At 43.7% G+C, this 17,342-nt stretch overlaps 7 protein-coding genes and 2 non-coding genes across 22 annotated transcripts in view; 6 read left to right on the top strand and 3 right to left on the bottom strand.

The window, feature by feature from the left end:
• The window catches only part of LOC117586623 (zinc finger protein zfp-1), a 29,620-nt gene extending 27,512 nt beyond the window's left edge, over positions 1-2,108 (bottom strand). For 5 of the 11 annotated variants that reach the window (XM_034276829.1, XM_034276830.1, XM_034276831.1 and 2 more), the window contains exon 1: positions 1,803-2,102. In XM_034276829.1, the coding sequence (XP_034132720.1) occupies positions 1,803-1,837 (35 nt within the window). In that variant the 5' untranslated portion in view covers positions 1,838-2,102. Of the gene's footprint in view, positions 1-1,802 lie in introns of all 11 variants that reach the window. The other 6 variants (XM_034276828.1, XM_034276838.1, XM_034276834.1 and 3 more) reach the window with 4 other exon arrangements.
• A 289-nt stretch (positions 2,109-2,397) lies between these two features.
• LOC117586275 (secernin-3) lies at positions 2,398-3,714 on the top strand. Its single transcript, XM_034276227.1, has 3 exons — positions 2,398-2,630; positions 2,696-2,883; positions 2,947-3,714. The coding sequence occupies exons 1-3, from the start codon at positions 2,481-2,483 to the stop codon at positions 3,671-3,673; spliced, it is 1,065 nt and encodes a 354-aa protein (XP_034132118.1). The 5' UTR covers positions 2,398-2,480; the 3' UTR covers positions 3,674-3,714.
• Positions 3,715-4,035: 321 nt separating this feature from the next.
• On the bottom strand, positions 4,036-5,271 carry LOC117586276 (ELMO domain-containing protein 2). The gene is made up of 2 exons (XM_034276228.1): positions 4,832-5,271; positions 4,036-4,771 (listed from the first exon to the last, which is right to left on the bottom strand). Exons 1-2 carry the CDS (start codon positions 5,079-5,081, stop codon positions 4,071-4,073), a joined length of 951 nt encoding a protein of 316 aa, XP_034132119.1. The 5' UTR covers positions 5,082-5,271; the 3' UTR covers positions 4,036-4,070.
• A 332-nt stretch (positions 5,272-5,603) lies between these two features.
• LOC117586374 lies at positions 5,604-6,653 on the top strand. The gene is made up of 3 exons (XM_034276402.1): positions 5,604-6,133; positions 6,203-6,374; positions 6,438-6,653. The coding sequence occupies exons 1-3, from the start codon at positions 5,828-5,830 to the stop codon at positions 6,617-6,619; spliced, it is 660 nt and encodes a 219-aa protein (XP_034132293.1). The 5' UTR covers positions 5,604-5,827; the 3' UTR covers positions 6,620-6,653.
• Positions 6,654-6,893: 240 nt separating this feature from the next.
• LOC117586373 lies at positions 6,894-8,190 on the top strand. Its single transcript, XM_034276401.1, has 4 exons — positions 6,894-7,007; positions 7,088-7,140; positions 7,462-7,650; positions 7,711-8,190. Exons 1-4 carry the CDS (start codon positions 6,965-6,967, stop codon positions 8,179-8,181), a joined length of 756 nt encoding a protein of 251 aa, XP_034132292.1. The 5' UTR covers positions 6,894-6,964; the 3' UTR covers positions 8,182-8,190.
• On the top strand, positions 7,335-7,406 carry Trnag-ucc. Its single transcript has one exon. It is a non-coding gene; the product is annotated as a tRNA-Gly (tRNA).
• A 36-nt stretch (positions 8,191-8,226) lies between the features above and the next one.
• On the bottom strand, positions 8,227-8,298 carry Trnag-ucc. Its single transcript has one exon. It is a non-coding gene; the product is annotated as a tRNA-Gly (tRNA).
• Positions 8,299-8,580: 282 nt separating this feature from the next.
• On the top strand, positions 8,581-9,547 carry LOC117586236. 2 transcript variants are annotated; one of them, XM_034276174.1, is made up of 3 exons: positions 8,581-8,746; positions 8,808-8,990; positions 9,058-9,547. In XM_034276174.1, exons 1-3 carry the CDS (start codon positions 8,669-8,671, stop codon positions 9,445-9,447), a joined length of 651 nt encoding a protein of 216 aa, XP_034132065.1. In that variant the 5' UTR covers positions 8,581-8,668; the 3' UTR covers positions 9,448-9,547. The 2 variants fall into 2 exon arrangements, with proteins under 2 accessions (XP_034132065.1, XP_034132064.1); XM_034276173.1 differs by having other exon boundaries at positions 8,584-8,746; positions 9,046-9,547.
• Positions 9,548-11,360: 1,813 nt separating this feature from the next.
• On the top strand, positions 11,361-16,516 carry LOC117586000 (pancreas transcription factor 1 subunit alpha). Of its 3 annotated transcripts, none has more exons than XM_034275829.1 (5): positions 11,361-11,634; positions 12,420-12,847; positions 12,917-13,082; positions 13,217-13,361; positions 16,010-16,516. In XM_034275829.1, exons 2-5 carry the CDS (start codon positions 12,657-12,659, stop codon positions 16,270-16,272), a joined length of 765 nt encoding a protein of 254 aa, XP_034131720.1. In that variant the 5' UTR covers positions 11,361-11,634; positions 12,420-12,656; the 3' UTR covers positions 16,273-16,516. The 3 variants fall into 3 exon arrangements, with proteins under 3 accessions (XP_034131720.1, XP_034131719.1, XP_034131718.1); XM_034275828.1 differs by having other exon boundaries at positions 11,362-11,634; positions 12,450-12,847; positions 16,007-16,516; XM_034275827.1 differs by having other exon boundaries at positions 11,362-11,634; positions 16,007-16,516.
• Positions 16,517-17,342: the final 826 nt, after the last annotated feature.

Raw genomic sequence — 17,342 nt, 5'->3', positions numbered from 1 at the left:
GGTTAAATAGGACACCCGAAGAGCAGTTATGCCCATACCTTCACTTTAGTATACCTTGGCTCATGGCAAAATATTGACACACGCACTAACACACATTCATACAAACGCAAAGGCACTGTTGTTGTACATGAAAACCTCTCAATGTCAAGGTAATTTCGCCGACGTTTTAATAATGCACGCAATTCTTTCTTCTTGAATCATTTGTCTTAATAAAAATGACCATAAAGAAATCAGCACACCTTGCCACCGCATATTGATTTTTAATTTATTGAAGGTAATAAAATCGCCCAACAAACTTCGGTAACATTCACACACGTTCAAAAAGAACAAATGCGCACGGACGGGCACATACACAAACATTTAACACCCGATGGCATTCCATTGCTGCTGGTTCATTGAACTTGAACAGCAAAATCGCTTTCTCGATATAAACAAAAGGCAGCACCAAAAATAAAACAGGAAAAACGCTGCATTACAATTCGGGGTCTAATTTGGGTTCCACTGTGCAGCATCTACATACATACACGTATACATACACATAAACATAAGTAGCGGTATTATGTGGGTCGCCGCCGCAGCATCTGCCGAGATTTCACAATAATAATAATAACGGCATGCGGGCGCTATTTCTGTTTCATTCATGCATGTGGGCATCTGGGAGCGGTGTGTGCGTGTGAGCGAGAGTTGAAGTTCTATTCTACCGTTATTGGGTCAACGTGTTGCCAACTGCCGAAAAACGCATCAACTGCGCGAGAACTTTAACTTTAGCGGTGTAAAAGCACACACACCTTTATATACGAAACGAGGCCGTCGCCGCTCTGCACGCCGCTTTTGTAATGTTTACAATAAAGAGGCGACGGTGGAAGAGGGAGAGCAATGCACTTTCCACTGAGCACGCCTACAAAATACACAGTCAGATACATCCACACACTCACTGAACACACATATACAGAAGATGTTACATATACCCATGTATATGTACACTTGTAAAATGCCGCAAAAGGGGGCGCGTTGGGTGCTTTTGGGGGAGGTATATAAGCGGCACAGCACTACTCTATATATTTTCTTCCTTCCAAAGATGCTCTCAATGGAGGGGGACGAGTGGAGTCAATGGGGGCGGCTGGAGTGCGAGGGTGGTTTCCCACGTTCGATTTTCTCGCTTAAAGCATATTAAATTTCTCCAAACGGAAAATGTGTGTATACGCGAAGCTTGAATTTATTGATTTTTTCGGAAAAATTGCTTAAAATAAGTCCCGTACACACGAAAAACACGGCTTTAAAACGTCATCAAAAGGCAAATTGTATTAAAAAAAAACTAGTTTCGGGCGAGGGCAAAATGCGCGCGGTCAAAAGTGGTCAAGCAACGCATATAAAGAGATATCTCTTTTTTTTGGGAGCGTCGTTTGTGGGGAGGGACGTTCACCAAAAACTTGAAATTCTTTACACTCTTTTTTTTGTTACACTATTTTCACACAGTACTATGTGGTTTTCTAATTGGGGCGGTAGCAAAACACCTTTCGCACAGGGAATATTGATTTTCTTTACCCAATTTGACAGTTGAGCAGAACTTTAACCAGCCTTATCGAGCTGGTCGGGGCACTTGTGGTTTATCGGGCTATTCGTTTGCTTTTCACTTTTCGGTTTTCCTTTCCCCAATATTTTTCGTCGTCCCCACAGCCGCCCACGAGAAGCAAACGCACGCAAGTAAAATAATCAACACACGAACAAAAAAAGGCGCTGAACATCCACCAGCGTACAACAACAACAACAACAACAACTGTATTTACAACACCAACACACACCTTGTAACTTGTTTGTTGTTGTTTCGCTCGCACATCAAGAGCGAGCGTGCAAGCCTGAGAGAGACAACACCACCTGCTCTGTATACAAATGCAATAGACGATTTTCCCTATTATCGATGCGCGATACTTGTAACAACAAACCCACAACGCGAATTTGTGGGCCACTTTAACTATATTGCGATATTCCAATTGCAATGATGCTGCAGGTGCATAAACTCTCGGCTTGGTACGGTATTTTGCTATTTAAATAAAAAACTAAGTAAATATCCGCGACCGTGACATGGGACGCAGTGTGACCGAGGGCTTTTCGATATACTGTCTGACCCTCAGAAACATACCGAAGACTACCTTAACCGTGGGAAATTGCTGATGAAAAAGAGGGTATGTACAACAATCAAAAGGACCAAACTAGTACCCACCCCATGAGAGATGTTATAGCTACAGATTATATTTTCCCCGGCTTAAGTTTCGGATTTTTTTAAATAGACTGTTTTAGTGGGCTAAGCTCGTTTTTGTCGGTATTTTTACGGTATCTTTTGGCAATTTTCAGTGAGTCTGAGGTTTATTTGATGGAAATAGCGGTCACACTGTTTGAAACAGCTGTGGAAATATTGATTTTTGAAATCAATTCTGCAACTCCAGCGTCGTGCATTTTAAAGCGTTAAACTAACCGAGAAAATGTCCTCTAACGGCGAGTGCTTTGTTGTTCTGCCTGTCAACTGTGTCTCTGGCACCCTTATTGTTGGCCGCAATGCGGAGGACGAGGCATCGGTGGGCGTTGCAGAAGAAGTATGCTACTATGATGTCAGCGAAGTACTGGAGGGGAAGGTAAAACTTCAATTCTCGAAAGTCGAGCTTGATCAATGACTCACCTCCATTCGCCCTGTTAACAGACTGATGGCGGAGCCGCTGCCGAATCGAGCAACGACGCCTTGCGTGTTATATTGCAAAAACCAAAGCCCGGTCTCTGGGGCGGAGATTTTGGGGCCAACGAACGCGGCCTGGCCGTAGGTCTCACCTGGTCGGCTGGTGAGGATGATGCCAAAGACAGCGATAGCCTGCTGGGCACGGATATAGTGCGGTATGTTTTAGTTTAAAACCTCTTTAGACACTTGTCTTAAGTTAAAGTATGTGTACTCTACAGATTGACTTTGGCCGTGTCCAGCGATGTGGAGGCAGCCGTGGACCGTATTGGGCTGCTGGTTGCTACCCACGGCCATGATAACTCCAAGCTCAATTTTATTGCGTGTGATTCCACGGCCGCCTGGCTCATCAGCTGTGCCGGCAAGGTCTGGGCCGCCGAGAAGGTAGAGTCTAGCTTCCTGCGGCTGCCCAGTGGCGGCCTGACCGTGAGCACCGTCATTAACAAGTCCAGCGAGGGGCTGGACGCAGAGGCCAGCTTTTCGGCGGCCCATGATGCCGAGGCCCAGACGCCAGCCGAAGATTGGTGTGGGCCCAAGCCATCGGGCGATGGCACCTACACCCAGCATGACATGTTCGAGACGCTGCGCGCCGCCAGCAACGAGAGTAGCTCCCGGGCAGCCACTGTTTCTGTGCTGTCGTCCAAGGGGATTTGCTGCCATTGGTTTACGGCCACGCCCAATGCAGCTGAATCCGTGTTCAAGCCATTTGTTTTCGCACCCAAGCCTCGGATTTCGCCACTAACGGCCGTTCAGCCTGAGGCTGAATTAACGCTCCTACACAAATTGCATTCGCAGCGCAAGCCAGCGGCCCTTGAGCACTTGCGCAGCCTGGAGCGCTCCTGTGTGGACGAGTTGAACAATTACTTTTCGCTGCAGGATCATGCGAGCGACGAGCTCGACGAACTGCTCAAGGACTGTGTCGAGGCGGAGGTCAAATTTTATCGCTAAAATCGCGATACTCCATTCCAAATATTGATATTCAAAAAAAATAGCTTGCAAGCGCCTTTATTGAGCCTTGGGATTTGACTTTGATGCATTTTTTTATAGGCTATATCCAAAAACAAATGATTTACTTGTGCAATCTATCAAACGATTTTATTTTCGTTTAGTTTTTATGCTTTTGCGTGATCTCTCTCTACTATGACTTGATTTTGAATAAAGTATTACATACATATATCTACATACATCCAGACTATGACTTTAGTCATTAGATCCCGAGCTGACCCGTCGTGGGTTGGGAATTTGGCGCCTTGCTTGGTATCAAATATTTATTCAATCTTTTCCTGTCTTACCCTTTAAAAAATTAAAACTTCTACTTCATTGCCATATATTTACAAATATTTGCTTAGACGGATTCTACAACCAAATTGGTTTTAAAAATTGTGTTTTCATTGTGCAGTGCCTCTAATTTGGTGATTTCAAACGCCTGATAGATCTCGCGAAAGTCCATAATATTGCGTGGATCGCTTTCCATCCAGAAGCGATCGAATTCAAAAAACAGATAGCAATACAATTTATGGAAATCCTCTATGGAGTTGAAGTCCTGCTTGTGCAGGGCCACCACATTATAGAAATGTGTCTTTGCCTGTCCGGTCTTCACCAGATTGTAGGCCATTGAAGTGAGGTTGATGCCCACAATGGCATAAGTATACCCGCGTGTGGGATGCATTGAGTGGAGCAGCACATGCTTGGCCGCATCGTTGTAGGCGCTGGCGAAATACAGCAAATTCTCCAGGCCGAGCATGCCCATGCCACGGAAATCTGTTTTTGGGTCGTCGCCCTGGAAGCCAATATCCTGCCATTGTTTGCTCACTCGCCCGGTTAGCGGCGCCTCTGGCATCAGCAGTTGCCATAGCTCCAACAGCTTGTATTCGTGCTCTGGGTTATCCGAATCGTATTTCTCGGCCCGCAACTGTTCCACCTGGTGCATGAGACGTCTGTAGCCCCAAATGGTGGACACACAGTTGCTAAACAGACGGGCAAAGTCCGGATGGACGTTGTTTTTAATGCGTTTTGCCTGCATAACAACGCGTGCGGCGCGGGAAGCTGAAAAATTGATACATTTATTAGGATTGATCCAACACGAGGAGGTTTTTGATGACTTACAGAACTCCAGGAGCTGCCTGTTGTCTGCATAGGGTGCTACCTCATCCAGGTCGTGGACCACGCGCTTTATTTCATACGATTTGGACAATGTCAGGGATCTTTCCACTTGTCGCGTCCGGCTGGCTCCCGCCCGTGCCCCATAGCAGATTCTCTGCAGCTCCGATAGCCGGGTGAAGGCGTGCAAGAACCACTTAATAAATGGCCGAATATAGCTAAATATAAAAGGCAATATTCTGTCTAGTATAAACATTTTACTAGTGAAATTTCTTTAGAACAACTGAAAATCGCCAAAGTTACGATTTCGTTTGTTTGTCCATAGGTTGCCAAGGCAACGTGGCGGACGATATGCTATGGTAGAGTCTTCCACTATATAATATATATTTAATATTATTACACTATTTTTGAAGCTATCTTTTGTTTAAACTGCTTGCAACAACAACAATTTTCTAACTTAAAATTTCTTAAACAGCTGATTTTCCGGAGAACAGTGCTGTAAGAGGATGGATATCTTTATCTGCCACTTTAACAAACAGCTGAGAACAGTGTTTGTAAGCGGGTGGAACAAGGTGAATTTTCTTACAAGGTGGCGTCTTCTTTTATGTCGGGGACAATATCTCTATCTCCATCCCTTTCTAGCGATTGTCTTTCTGAGCGTGGTGAATAAGTTGTTGGTCTTTTAAACAGCTGACAACGGCACCTTGTTACTTAATTCTCCTTGGTCCTCCCCGCAGGGGACAACATCACCTTGTAAGTGAATTCCCCTTGGGGTGGAATATCTTTTTCTGCTACTTCAACAAACACAAATTTAATTTTAGATCTATTGCGAAAATAGCAGACATTTGCATTACAATAGTTTCTGTTTCTGCACTTTATTTGCGCTAAAGTTGGCTTGTGTTCGTTTTATTGCTGTTTTCATCGCCCATTTCGTTGGCAACTGCTTCATTCGTAGTGTGTGCCGATGAAGTAAGTGACTCCGTTGTCTGTGGATCTGGAAAAATGAAGCGCAGTGGTTCATCATCCACGAGTAATTCAAAGTTTCCGAGGGAAAGGGAGGGAAGTCCTCCAGGGCGGATAACAGTGGATGACCAGATCATCAGATTAAATGAACAAATGGACATGGTGCTGGAAAATCAAAGTAAAATCATAGACACTTTGCGGAGATTGACCAACAGCAGCGGTGGTCAAAGTGAAGAAACACAAGAATCTCTGCTCGAAGATCGAGAGTTGCAAAAATTTCCTCTAACTGAAATCGAGCAGCTGGACATAGTGGAAGAGGCTCTCAATGATCCCGAAAATCGTTATGTAAGTGGCTAAGCATGTATGTAGATACAAAAAGTTATTTATACATAATTCTCGTTCGTCTTTTTGTAGTTTCAACAAATGAAGGAAATTATACAGCCCGAGGATAAGCCTCGTCCTGGAGGCCTTAGGAGACACTTTCATCTGCTAATGAAGGCCGACTTTTTTGTCCAGTTCAATTACGATGGCATCCACAACAAGTATCCATTTAAGAAGTACAAAAACTTTAATAATGCCATATATCGTACGTTTGTCTTATTATTCGATTGCTATATGCCTTCTCCTACATGGTCTGCTTCTTTTGCAGGCATTCGAAAGCATGATGGTTATACGGAAGATGATTATGTTACGGAGATGAGAGCCGTTTTTCGTGCCTATAAGAATCGGAAAAGTAAAAACACTTCAAATGCTAGGAAAAAACTGAAAGAAGCGCAGGCCCACTTTGAGCCTGAAATCGATTTTGAAAAGATCTTGTGGCCAGATGAATGAAATAGAAAGACACGATCCACGCGATTCCCTATTAATATTTAAAAGACATTGAACTTATTGTGAGCATATCTATCTGTGAGAGACTGATATTCGATGAACTGTAGCTATCACTATAACTCGCGTGCTGAATCGATTAGATTACGACTCTGTGCATGTGTTGGTAGACTTATTTTATAGACTTCTTCTAGCCGGTGTTTCGTTTGTAGCCGCCTGAGGGCTGATACTATGCATACATATGTAAACAGTAAAAACCTGTATCGGCCTCAGTTATAAACCAGCATTTGACGAAGCTGAAGCTATATTTGGGTTGCCTGGCGTCAAAATTCTAGCGATAAGAGTGTGAAAATGCGTTCACAGAATGGAAGAATCTGGGGAACTTTGTACGATGGTGTGTACATTTTTCAAGTACCCAAAACTTAAATAAACCATTCTTTTGATTGTTAACGTTTAATTAATTGTGTTTTTTAGGGAAATTTAAAGTGCAAAGTGTAACCGAAACTGATCTCGAAGAGGCGCTTGATGTAAGTAAAAATGCAGCATAAAGTCGTATGTGAGAGCCAGGGCGGGCGGTTCGAGGTGTCAATTGACGCAAAAGTCACACAAATTAATTAATCTCTTATCAAATATTTTCCATGGGATGGAATGAATATGATGCTTTAAACACCAGAGCTACTTCGGCAGCAGAAAATCATCATTGGGCTGCGATACGAACGTGGCGTCGGTGGTGTAATGGTCAGCATAGTTGCCTTCCAAGCAGTTGACCCGGGTTCGATTCCCGGCCGACGCAGCTCGCTTTTTTGCAAAAATTCATTAAAAATTGTTTTTATATTTTTATTTTTTAGGTTCTGGATGGTTCATTTTTCATTAATGAATCAGTTTGCATTGCTTGTGGCATTAATTTACCGCAGAATGCGCAGTCCCGCAAAGAGTTACGAGAATTGTGCAAAATAACAGCCGAGGATGGGGTTTCACTTTTGGTTAAGGAGTTGGCCACTGGACAGATTGTGGCAGTGTCTTTTAACAAAATACAGGTAAGTAACCCATGAGAAGTCCCTTTGGATCTGTAAATTATATAATAAACAATCTTCCAGTACACTCCACCGCCCGGCGAGGATCATTTCTTCTTGAAATTCCGCAACGAGGTCGCTCAGAGTGCTCAGGCCCGACGTTTGATGGATTTTATGATTGAAGTCGACGAAAGGATCGATGTTTGTGCCATGTACAATATGGATTGCTTCTGCGAGCTTATGTTTTTGGCTACCTTGCCCTCCCATGAGCGTCTGGGACTTGGTAGGGCCTTGGCCGACTATACCATTGAACTCACTAAAGAGCTTGCGGAGGGCAAGGGTCTGGAGGACATTAATGAGAAGCTGCGCTCACAACGTCCTGCGGCTGTGACAGCTCTATGGACCTCGAGTTTCTCGCAAAAAGTTGGCCGTGCTTCAAACTTTAAGGTTCTTAACTCGGTTTCCTACGAGGAATTCCAATTCGAAGGGAAGCGTTTTAGCGAGCGCATAAGTCCCTTGCATAAGCTTTGCGAACATGTTATACACAAGTTTTAAAAATTGTTATAGTTTTTGAATAAAAAATTACAAAAAATCTAGACGTGCGTCGGCCGGGAATCGAACCCGGGTCAACTGCTTGGAAGGCAACTATGCTGACCATTACACCACCGACGCCACACGGATTGTGTTGACGGTTTCGCTTAAAATGGTAAGAGCAATCGTCTGGCAACCCTAGCAACGCAGTTGCTAAATGTAAGCTAGATGGCGCTTCTTTGGTAAACTAAAAGGTATCGATTTGAAAAAGCCGTTGAGTTTGAATTTGAATTTAATTATCATCTTACACGTTGACAAGAAACACAACCAGCATAACCGATAGATGGCGTTGTGCAATTAATATTTTGAAACATGCCAGCTTGTGACGTTTAAAAATCTCAGAATAAATCAGTTAATTTTCATTTTACACTTTGACAAGCAAATCGAAAATAATTAAAATCTCGAGAGGAAGTTTTCAGTTCAGGTGTACTGTTTTAGTCTTTCTACAACCATGGACTGTATGAACATTTTGGATGGACAATATCAGATTGTGCACGTAACACCGGACTTGTATGATGAAACTGAAGAGGTAGGCATTCCCCCATTCCACCCCATACCTCTCGCATTGACATGCATTTTCTTTTATGCAGCTGCTGGCGGATGTATCGGTGAATCATGAGTTGACATGCTTGGCAGCCAAAGTTAAAGATTCGCCACTGGCCATAGCAGATCTCCGTGCACAAATTCGGTATGTCCTGTCCGGCGGCATCTCATTTGCCGTACGGCACGTGTCCAGTGGCAGAATTGTGGCTGCAATTGCCAACATCATCTTTGTGAGTGTGTCTCCTTCAGGCTTCGTTGTATTTATTAAATATCTATTCCCTGCAGTACGACGAACAGGATACCATTTATGAGTTGACAGAGTATAAATGTCCAAATATGATCAAATACATGAAGTTGTGGGAGGCACTCGAATCCAGCTACAACATCTATAAAGAGTGGAATATGCCAGCGATTTTTGACGTTCAATATTTGGCCACGCATCCCGATTTCAGGTGTCGCCGCTTGGCATTTCAATTGTTCAAGCATACCATGGACTTTGCTCGGCTTTTGTCGCATGAAAAGCTGCCACTGGATGAAAACAATTCAAAGGACATACCAAAGGGTGTGATGACAATGGCCACATCACCGTATAGCAGAAAGTGCGGCTACAGATTGGGCTTGGAAATAGTCAAGACGTGGCACATATCTGAAAGGGAAGTCGTAGAGCTTCAAGCGATAAAGTTTTAATGTAACCTCTATCTGCCATTCGAAACATTTGAAAAGTTTTAATCCATTTAGAGCTGTGCTCAACCCCTTTAATAAATTCTATTTCCATTGTTGATTTCAATTTTTGCACTTTCGAATCTAAAAAAAACTTTTCAAATGAGATTAAAATCCACATCCCCATCCAGCGAGTGCTCGTTGAGGCATGCCACTCAAGAGGATTTCCCTCGTCCTCGAGTCCGCTCCCTAATACTCAGTGTCAACACAGGACAGGGGATCGGGGCGAGAGCAGTGTGATAAGCATTTCGATCCTACTTTACTTTACCTCTCTCTCTCTCTCTCTCTCTCTGTGTGCCTCAACAATGCATTTGGGTTTTTAATTAGAATTGAAATAACAACAAAAAACTGAGCAAGACTTTGCCAAAAAGAAGGCAAAGGCAAAGGCAACGGCAACGGCCACCCCTTTTGCGGCAAGGGCAATTCGGTTACGCTTGATTGTGTTACATGACGTGTGCATAATTCGACGAGTGCCGAGAATGCCAGTTAGTACTTGGTTTGCACTTGGTACGGAATTGTATTTATTTTCTGTATGGTTGGCGCTTAATTATATAGCCAAGTACCCGCGTTCCTGTGTGGGAACTAATGCCTGCAGATAGCCAAAGCTAATGCTTGGCATATTTTTAGAGTTAATTCGATATTTGAAAGGAAACGAATCAATGGGCAGAACCTTGTATAATAAGTTGTTCTACAAGAAATCTATAAGAATTCATATGAGTAAGGAGCTTGGGTCTTAAAGGAGTAACCCCAAAGCTTTCAGCCCACAAAAATGCCACTGATAAAATTGAAATTGAAAACTAATTTGTTTATACAGCTGCACAAAACGAGCAACGCGGAGCAGCGATAACAACGCAGAAACGAAGCGAAAGGCACGGAGCAAGGCCCATCGGATGGGCCGAGTAGGATGTTAAGGCTAAGGGGAAGGACCAAGGCAAAAACAATTTGTTTATCATGGTATCCCTGGTGAGGTTGTCTGATGATGAGGCAACAACAGACACGGCACACACACACAGCAAAAAAGGACAACAAACAGAGAGCCAGGAGGGAAGAGCCATGCCATGCCCTGCCATTCAGGGGTGGGCACTTTACCCCTTACCCCATATTTTGACACCCCTGTCCATGGGTTTTGGACTCCGTAAAATATGCAGCAAAACGCATTCTAATGAAGTTGTTGCCCCCCCCCCCCCCCACCCCCCCCGCAGGAAGTGGAAATCCTAGACAGTGCAAATATTTGCCAATGTCTTTCAGCTAATGCTTAAAAATTATGCTGGTTGACAAATCCCATTGGGTTCTTCCTTTTGTTGGTTCTGTGTTTACTTTTTGTTTTTTTTTGTTGGCTGTTTGACTAGTTTTGTATTTTGTTTGGTTGAAACAAATCATTAATTAGACTTTGGCGCCTCTACGCAAAATACTAATCCACATGGTGTGAAGGAACGAACACAAAAGCTGATGATTATTTCGACACATCATTGTGGAAGTTGTGCAGCTGCCACAGCACCCTCTGCCTGCCTCCCTCCCTTTGCTGTGCGGCAATCCCCGCAGGCGAAACACTTGTCTACATCGGAATATCAACACCTCTTCCATTGTCAAGCACTTGGGCAATAATTCCGCTTAAACAGATAAACCGAGCGACTGAATCAGAAAACAATTTAATGTGAACACGGCCTGAAAAACACCACCCCACAGCGCCCTTCCTAATAAGCTTTTCCACCCCTTTAAATGCTACCCGAAACTTTTGATTTCCTCCGCTCCGATTGGTGGAGCATTCAGCTCCGCCCCTTTGGCTGTACCTTTTGATGTGCACCGCCATTAATGCAGACTGTATCTGCAACCACCACCCTCGGCTGTGTGTGTGGAAGTCTCCTTATCAGACAAGTCCTGGCATTCATTCGCTTTCCGGCAGTCTCTGAGTTCGCAACGAGGACGCGCTTCGATGTCAGTGTCCGCCGTGCCTTGAGCAACGTTCCATCTATATCAGGGGATATATATCCGGGGTCTAGGGGGTGCTCAAAATAGTCATTCGTTTCGTGAGTGTGCTGAAATATTTAGTTTTTAAGTGGACGTGCAATAGACTTAAAAAAGTAATTGATTTTTTCAATTGGAAATCAATCTAGTCAAAAGGATAATTGGATATATTTTGGGTGTGTCTGTGAGGTAAGTTACATATGAGAAAATTACATGAGTAATACTATATGGATATGGATTTATAGCTATTAAGAGTCTATAGTTTAAATGGTATTATGTCAGTGTTAAATCAAGGTTGTTGGAAGCATAGGAAAATATAGAATTGGTTTCATTTTGTACCATTGTAAAAAAACAATCTTTAATATACTTTCAACAATATCCATGGGTATTTCGGATGGCTATTAATAAATAATTTAAAAAAAGGTTTCATAAAAATGCAAGCATAGTTTTGAGCAGTTCCAGAGAGTAGTAATATTTTGGCTTCAATTGATATTTGTAGTATGCAAGGAAGAAGCTGAGGAGTATCCTCTTCTGAGGATTAACATCTAAAGCGCCTTTTGCAGTAGCTTAAATCTGCCGTGCTTAATCTGCTAATAAGAAATATAAAAGAAGGAGGGACTTGCTTTCTATGTCAATATTTATGCTATGGCTAACCAAAATAGTTTGAATTTTGGTAAGAAAGATTTGATGTACTTAAATGATTTTGCACAGAAAAAGATATTCCGAAAGGTGGATTCAAAGCCCCATCAAACCCATAAACCCGTGTCTTTCCGAACTTATAACTCAAATACTTATATGTACATGTAACCTGACAACCTACCATATCTATTAACAACACTAAACCACATATCTTATCTAATCGAAAAGAGTGTTTAACATGTTTATTATCGGAGTACAACAACTGAACAAGTACAACAAAAGGCTGATAACAAAAAGAGGAACTAAACACCCACTTAATGCTCTTCCATTTTCAGAGAAAGATAGAGATAAAGAGGGAGAGAGAGAGAGAGAGAGAGAGAGAATCAAAAGTCAAGAAGGACACTTGTCAGCCATTTGCTCACCCACTCCAGAGGAGCGGCACGTGCTGGTCACGCGTCGGCAATCAGGCACGAAATCGGAGGCGGAAGTGTTAGCTTAACCGTTATGCACTTGTCGGCCAATTAGTGTGCAACACATAAGTATAAGCAGATTCCGTAGCAAACGCAGGCAACATGTTTTCCATGGACAACTTTGACCTGGAGGCCACCATGGCGCGTCACTTCTTTGAGGGATCGCAGGCCACCAATGCCTCCAACTCCAGTTCCGAGTACTTCTTTGCCGACGAGCACAGCTCGGAGAGCGATGACGAGGACGATGCCTACAGCAGTGGCTTCAACAGCGACCAGGAGAACACCGAGAAGACGTAAGCATTGGGGTTTTGGTTGTGGCATCGATGGGGCAGTTTGTTGATTAACTCCAGCTTCTCGTTTAGACGGCGCAGCCACAAGCCGCGTCGCTTGAAGTGCGCCTCCCAGATGGCCCAGCAGCGGCAGGCGGCCAATCTCCGGGAGCGACGCAGGATGCAGAGCATCAATGAGGCATTCGAGGGTCTGAGGACCCATATTCCAACGCTTCCATATGAGAAGCGATTGAGTAAGGTGAGCCAATCCATGAGATAATCATTTACCCCTCCCTCCCAATTGTTGCAAAACTTTATGCATGCCCTCATTATATTATTCTATCAACACCCACCCAGTAATAACCTTAAACAAATTCAATGACCTCCCTTCAGGTCGATACACTCAAGCTGGCCATCAGCTATATAACATTCCTCAGCGAAATGGTGAAGAAGGATAAAAATGGAAACGAACCGGGACTGAGCTTGCAGCGTAATTATCAGAAGGAACCGCCCAAGAAAATCATCCTCAAGGATCGCAGTAAGTTGTCAATCAATCAAAAGTGCATTGTGTGGGTTCAGTCCACATTTAATAACATAATTCGCACGACTGTGGGCGATTGTGTAGCATATTCAAAGGCCATCGTTGATGGGAAAGGTGGCTGGTTTTTTGGTTTTCAACAACAGATCGTACAGGGGATGCATCTGGGGTTAGGGATTCTGGGGTCTCGGGCTCTGTTCTGTCTCTGCCTAAGTGTAACTAATTAGAATTTTCACACTTCCAGCACGGGGATGTGTTCGGTTTGGGTTCGGTTTGGGTTCGGTTTGGTTCTCTTTGCGGGGCTTTGCGTGACTGCCAGTCAAGGAAATTGTTTTGCTCATTGCCGTCGCATCGATCACTCCGGGATGTTGGATGTCCGATGTGGCTGTGGCTGTCGCTGTGCCTGTGGCTGGGTTTTCCACAACTTTCGGTAGGGAACAATGGCTATGGATTAGGGGTTTCCGTGTGTGCCAGCTCATAAAAGTTGCTTTAGTCACGGTTTTTTGGTTAATAATTTTTCTATTCAAAATGTATGACGCTGCACAGGCCTGGATCCTGCCACACAGCATCTGCATAGCTAATAGTCCAGGCACTTGGAACACCAAACGGGTGTCGATATGGGGTTACAAAAGGGTTTCGCGGTTGCTCGTTGAGTGCTATGCATAGCTAAAAAGTATTCCCAACATTTTTTTATAGTTTTTTTCCCATCCAATGTATGTCAAAACAGAAATTTCGAATGGTTAAAGTTGCACCACGAACTGGTTTTGGTTTTTGGAATACATCTTGTAAAGTGGTTAGGGGGTTAATTATATTAAAATGAACAGCTCTGGGAATTTGGAAGATTTTTTTTTGGGTACTCTACTCATTTTTCTGTGGGGAATTCTATATTGATTACGTTTATTTATGGGTCTATTTATGAGATGTAAATATATCTACTCAATTAGAGATCTCTTGGAGAGGCTTGGAAGGTTTCACAATCCCGGAACACATTCAGGCCGTTGTGATTCCACTTCGATCTATTCCTCTTCTCCTCCCGTTTGGGAGGAGTCAGCAGTGCTCCCATTCAGATGCTCTCACAAAGTTTGCTATCCTCCTGGCTATCCTCCTGGGGCCAATAGTAGCCATTTCTGAAATGCCGTTAAGAAAAGGTGAGCCTAGATATCTTAGCCTCCTTCTACTGAGAGCCGAACAGAACAGCAGAACAGTTCTACTGTCTTTTAGAAGATGTCTGGCCACGCCTGTCGGGTGATGCGACATCCTGGGACCATTTGCCAAGAGGCTTGAAAAGAGCAAAGTAAATGATATGCAAACTGTAGAATGGATGGAAATGCTTAAAGAAACATATAAATATGAGGATATAAATGGTTGACAATTCTATAAATATTCTAGATTGTTTTATCTTTAAAAAATATGCAATCAATTTCACACTAATAAGCCAATGGTTGTGTTTATTTGTTGCCCTCCTTCTGAGGCAGTTTGTAAACGAACAAACTCATTTTTGATAAAGTTCCAAACAAAATGAACATGCAAGCAGAGCTCTGCTGATGTATAATTTGTTTTCCTTTCCGATAAAAATCCCCCACATGGCCATACACCTTGCCATCTCGCCCAACAATCAAGACAGGCAGACAGACAGAGCGACAGGCAGGCAGATAGACCGATCCGACAGTTGGGGGGGAAAATACACAGAATAGTAACAATAAAGGCAGCACCAACAAAGCACAATCGACATAATCATAGCGTGAGAAATTCGTTACACTCTAGCAGATGTCTACTGTCGCCATCCATCGTCGACAAGGCTCTCGGTGCTCGTTGCTCTGTGTGTTCTGTGTTCTGTGTCCTGTGCTCGGTGCTCGGTGCGCTTAAAGGCCAAATGGATGTCGACCCCCAAAGCTATGGGAGCTGATGGCAAAAGCGTTTTCATGCTTAACGGGCATTAAAAATGTTGCAGCAAAAACAAAAATACAAACCGTAGATAAAATCGCACAAAAAAGAAAGGAAACTTCCGGGACGGTGAGCGCAGCTATCCAATGAAACGCCCATTTAAACGGGTGCAAAGGGATGTGTGGCAGTGTGGGAGGGAGGGAGAGTGTGGCACGCGCCTGGCATATGTTCACACCAACTTGCAACAAGAACGAGCTGGAAGCTGTGGGCTGTGTGTGGTGGGGTCGAATATTTGAGCAACACCCGCATGAGGCACTTGAAATCCAGGAGTGCTACAAATTGCTCATCCCGGGTGGGATTTTTCTCTATCTGGGATGCAAGCTGATTGGACGGACTCTGACAGAGCCGGGGTAGGGTAGGGTGTTGGGTTCCGGTGTTGGGTTCTGGGTCTGAGGGCTTTGGTTTTGTTTGTTCAAGGCAAATGGCGGTGTGGCACAGCGGGGCGGCAGCTGCAACAACAAGAAGGAAGGAAACGACTGCGGAAAGGGTTTCGCCTTTTCCCATTGCTTGTTTGCTCTGCATCCCTGATGGGCTTGTAATGTGGCCGCTAATGGCATTTGCTCAGTTTTTGGCAACAATTTTAATTGTTTGGGCGGAACTCTTGACTCTTGATTGTGGGTTTTTGTATTCCTAATAGAGGACTCCATTTTTTTCAAGAAAGAGCACCTTAACTCACTCTTTACAATTTTTCTTCCTTCCAGCAGGCGGTGTGGCGCATTCCTTGTCCTGGTATCGCAAGGGCGATCGTTATCCGGGCAGCAAGCTCTATGCCCGCACCTGGACACCAGAGGATCCACGCGGCCCCATCGCACAGATCCAGCCGCTGTACAACAACTCCAACTCGAATCAAAATCAAAATCAAAATAGCAATCAAAGCAGTGATGATTTCAACGGAAGTGCCGGTTCCGCCGATATGTCTGATCCTGGTGTCGGGGCCAGCATCTTCGGCAGCGGAAATGGCATGTGAGGAGAAGGCTCAGCACTCAATCCCCGTGTAGGGAGAGATCCTACCAGAGATCCTACCTACTACATCCAAGCTAGTCAAGCTTTGCTAGTCACTGCATCTACAATATAACAATATTAATCAATTTACTAATTATATGAGAAAAAACATGTTCTGTGGTATTTAATTGCTCTAAGTTCGCTAATATCTAAATGTTATATACTTAGTGGTTTAGTTTAAATCGAATAAACATTTCAAACAAAATCTACACTCATTCATTCCGTTATCATCATCAACGGGTAATTGTTGTGGGTTCAAATGCCCGGGGCAAAAGGAGCAATTTGTAGCTAAATTATAGAGTTATCAGCACAAAAACATATTGAACACCTGGCCCCTGGTTGTCCTCGTGGCCTCTAGCCTATCTCATGTACCCCTCAAATAATTGTGTGTCTCCCTGTTGCCGATATCATTAAAAAAGCGAGAGGGGAAGAGAACAACCTCGGACAGACGGACAAATATCAAATATACTCGTAGTACAAGTGCAGTTCATATTTTATGGGGTGGGTGTTGTGTGCAATACTGGGGGGTGCGCTAGAAAATTATTTCCGGTCCTCCGACATGCATGCACACACGCCAAAGACAATTTTCCTCAAAAAAAAAACAGAATGAAAAATTATTAGTTTTAAGCGTTTTCAGTGTGCCATTTAAAATATCATTATGACTGTCAATCGTTAGAACGTTGGACAGATGCTGAGTCCTCGTGTCGAGACAGGCGCGAGTTTGGTTGAACAATTTAGATGTTTATCAGCAATTAGGATTAGCTCGTGGCAGGGGGGTTGCTACGAGTGATGACGTGATTGAGCGTTTTGATTGTGAGCCCGTTTGATCTATCAATTTCATCATATGTAAATTTATGCCTTCTGTTTTGTGTTTTTGTGGTCGGTCAAAGATTTAATTAGCTGAGGGCGGACACAGCTGCAGTCATCGATAATCTTGCAATTCAAATCTGATAAACACACCGCACTGCACATGGGGTGGAAATAGGGGGAAATCAGTGTGTTTAAAAGCACAGCCGCTTTCCAGCACGGATGTTG

This window comes from Drosophila guanche, unplaced genomic scaffold (assembly GCF_900245975.1).
Source record: "Drosophila guanche unplaced genomic scaffold, DGUA_6, whole genome shotgun sequence".
Taxonomy (NCBI): domain Eukaryota; kingdom Metazoa; phylum Arthropoda; class Insecta; order Diptera; family Drosophilidae; genus Drosophila; species Drosophila guanche.
This window is presented reverse-complemented; position numbering and strand designations above follow the sequence as displayed.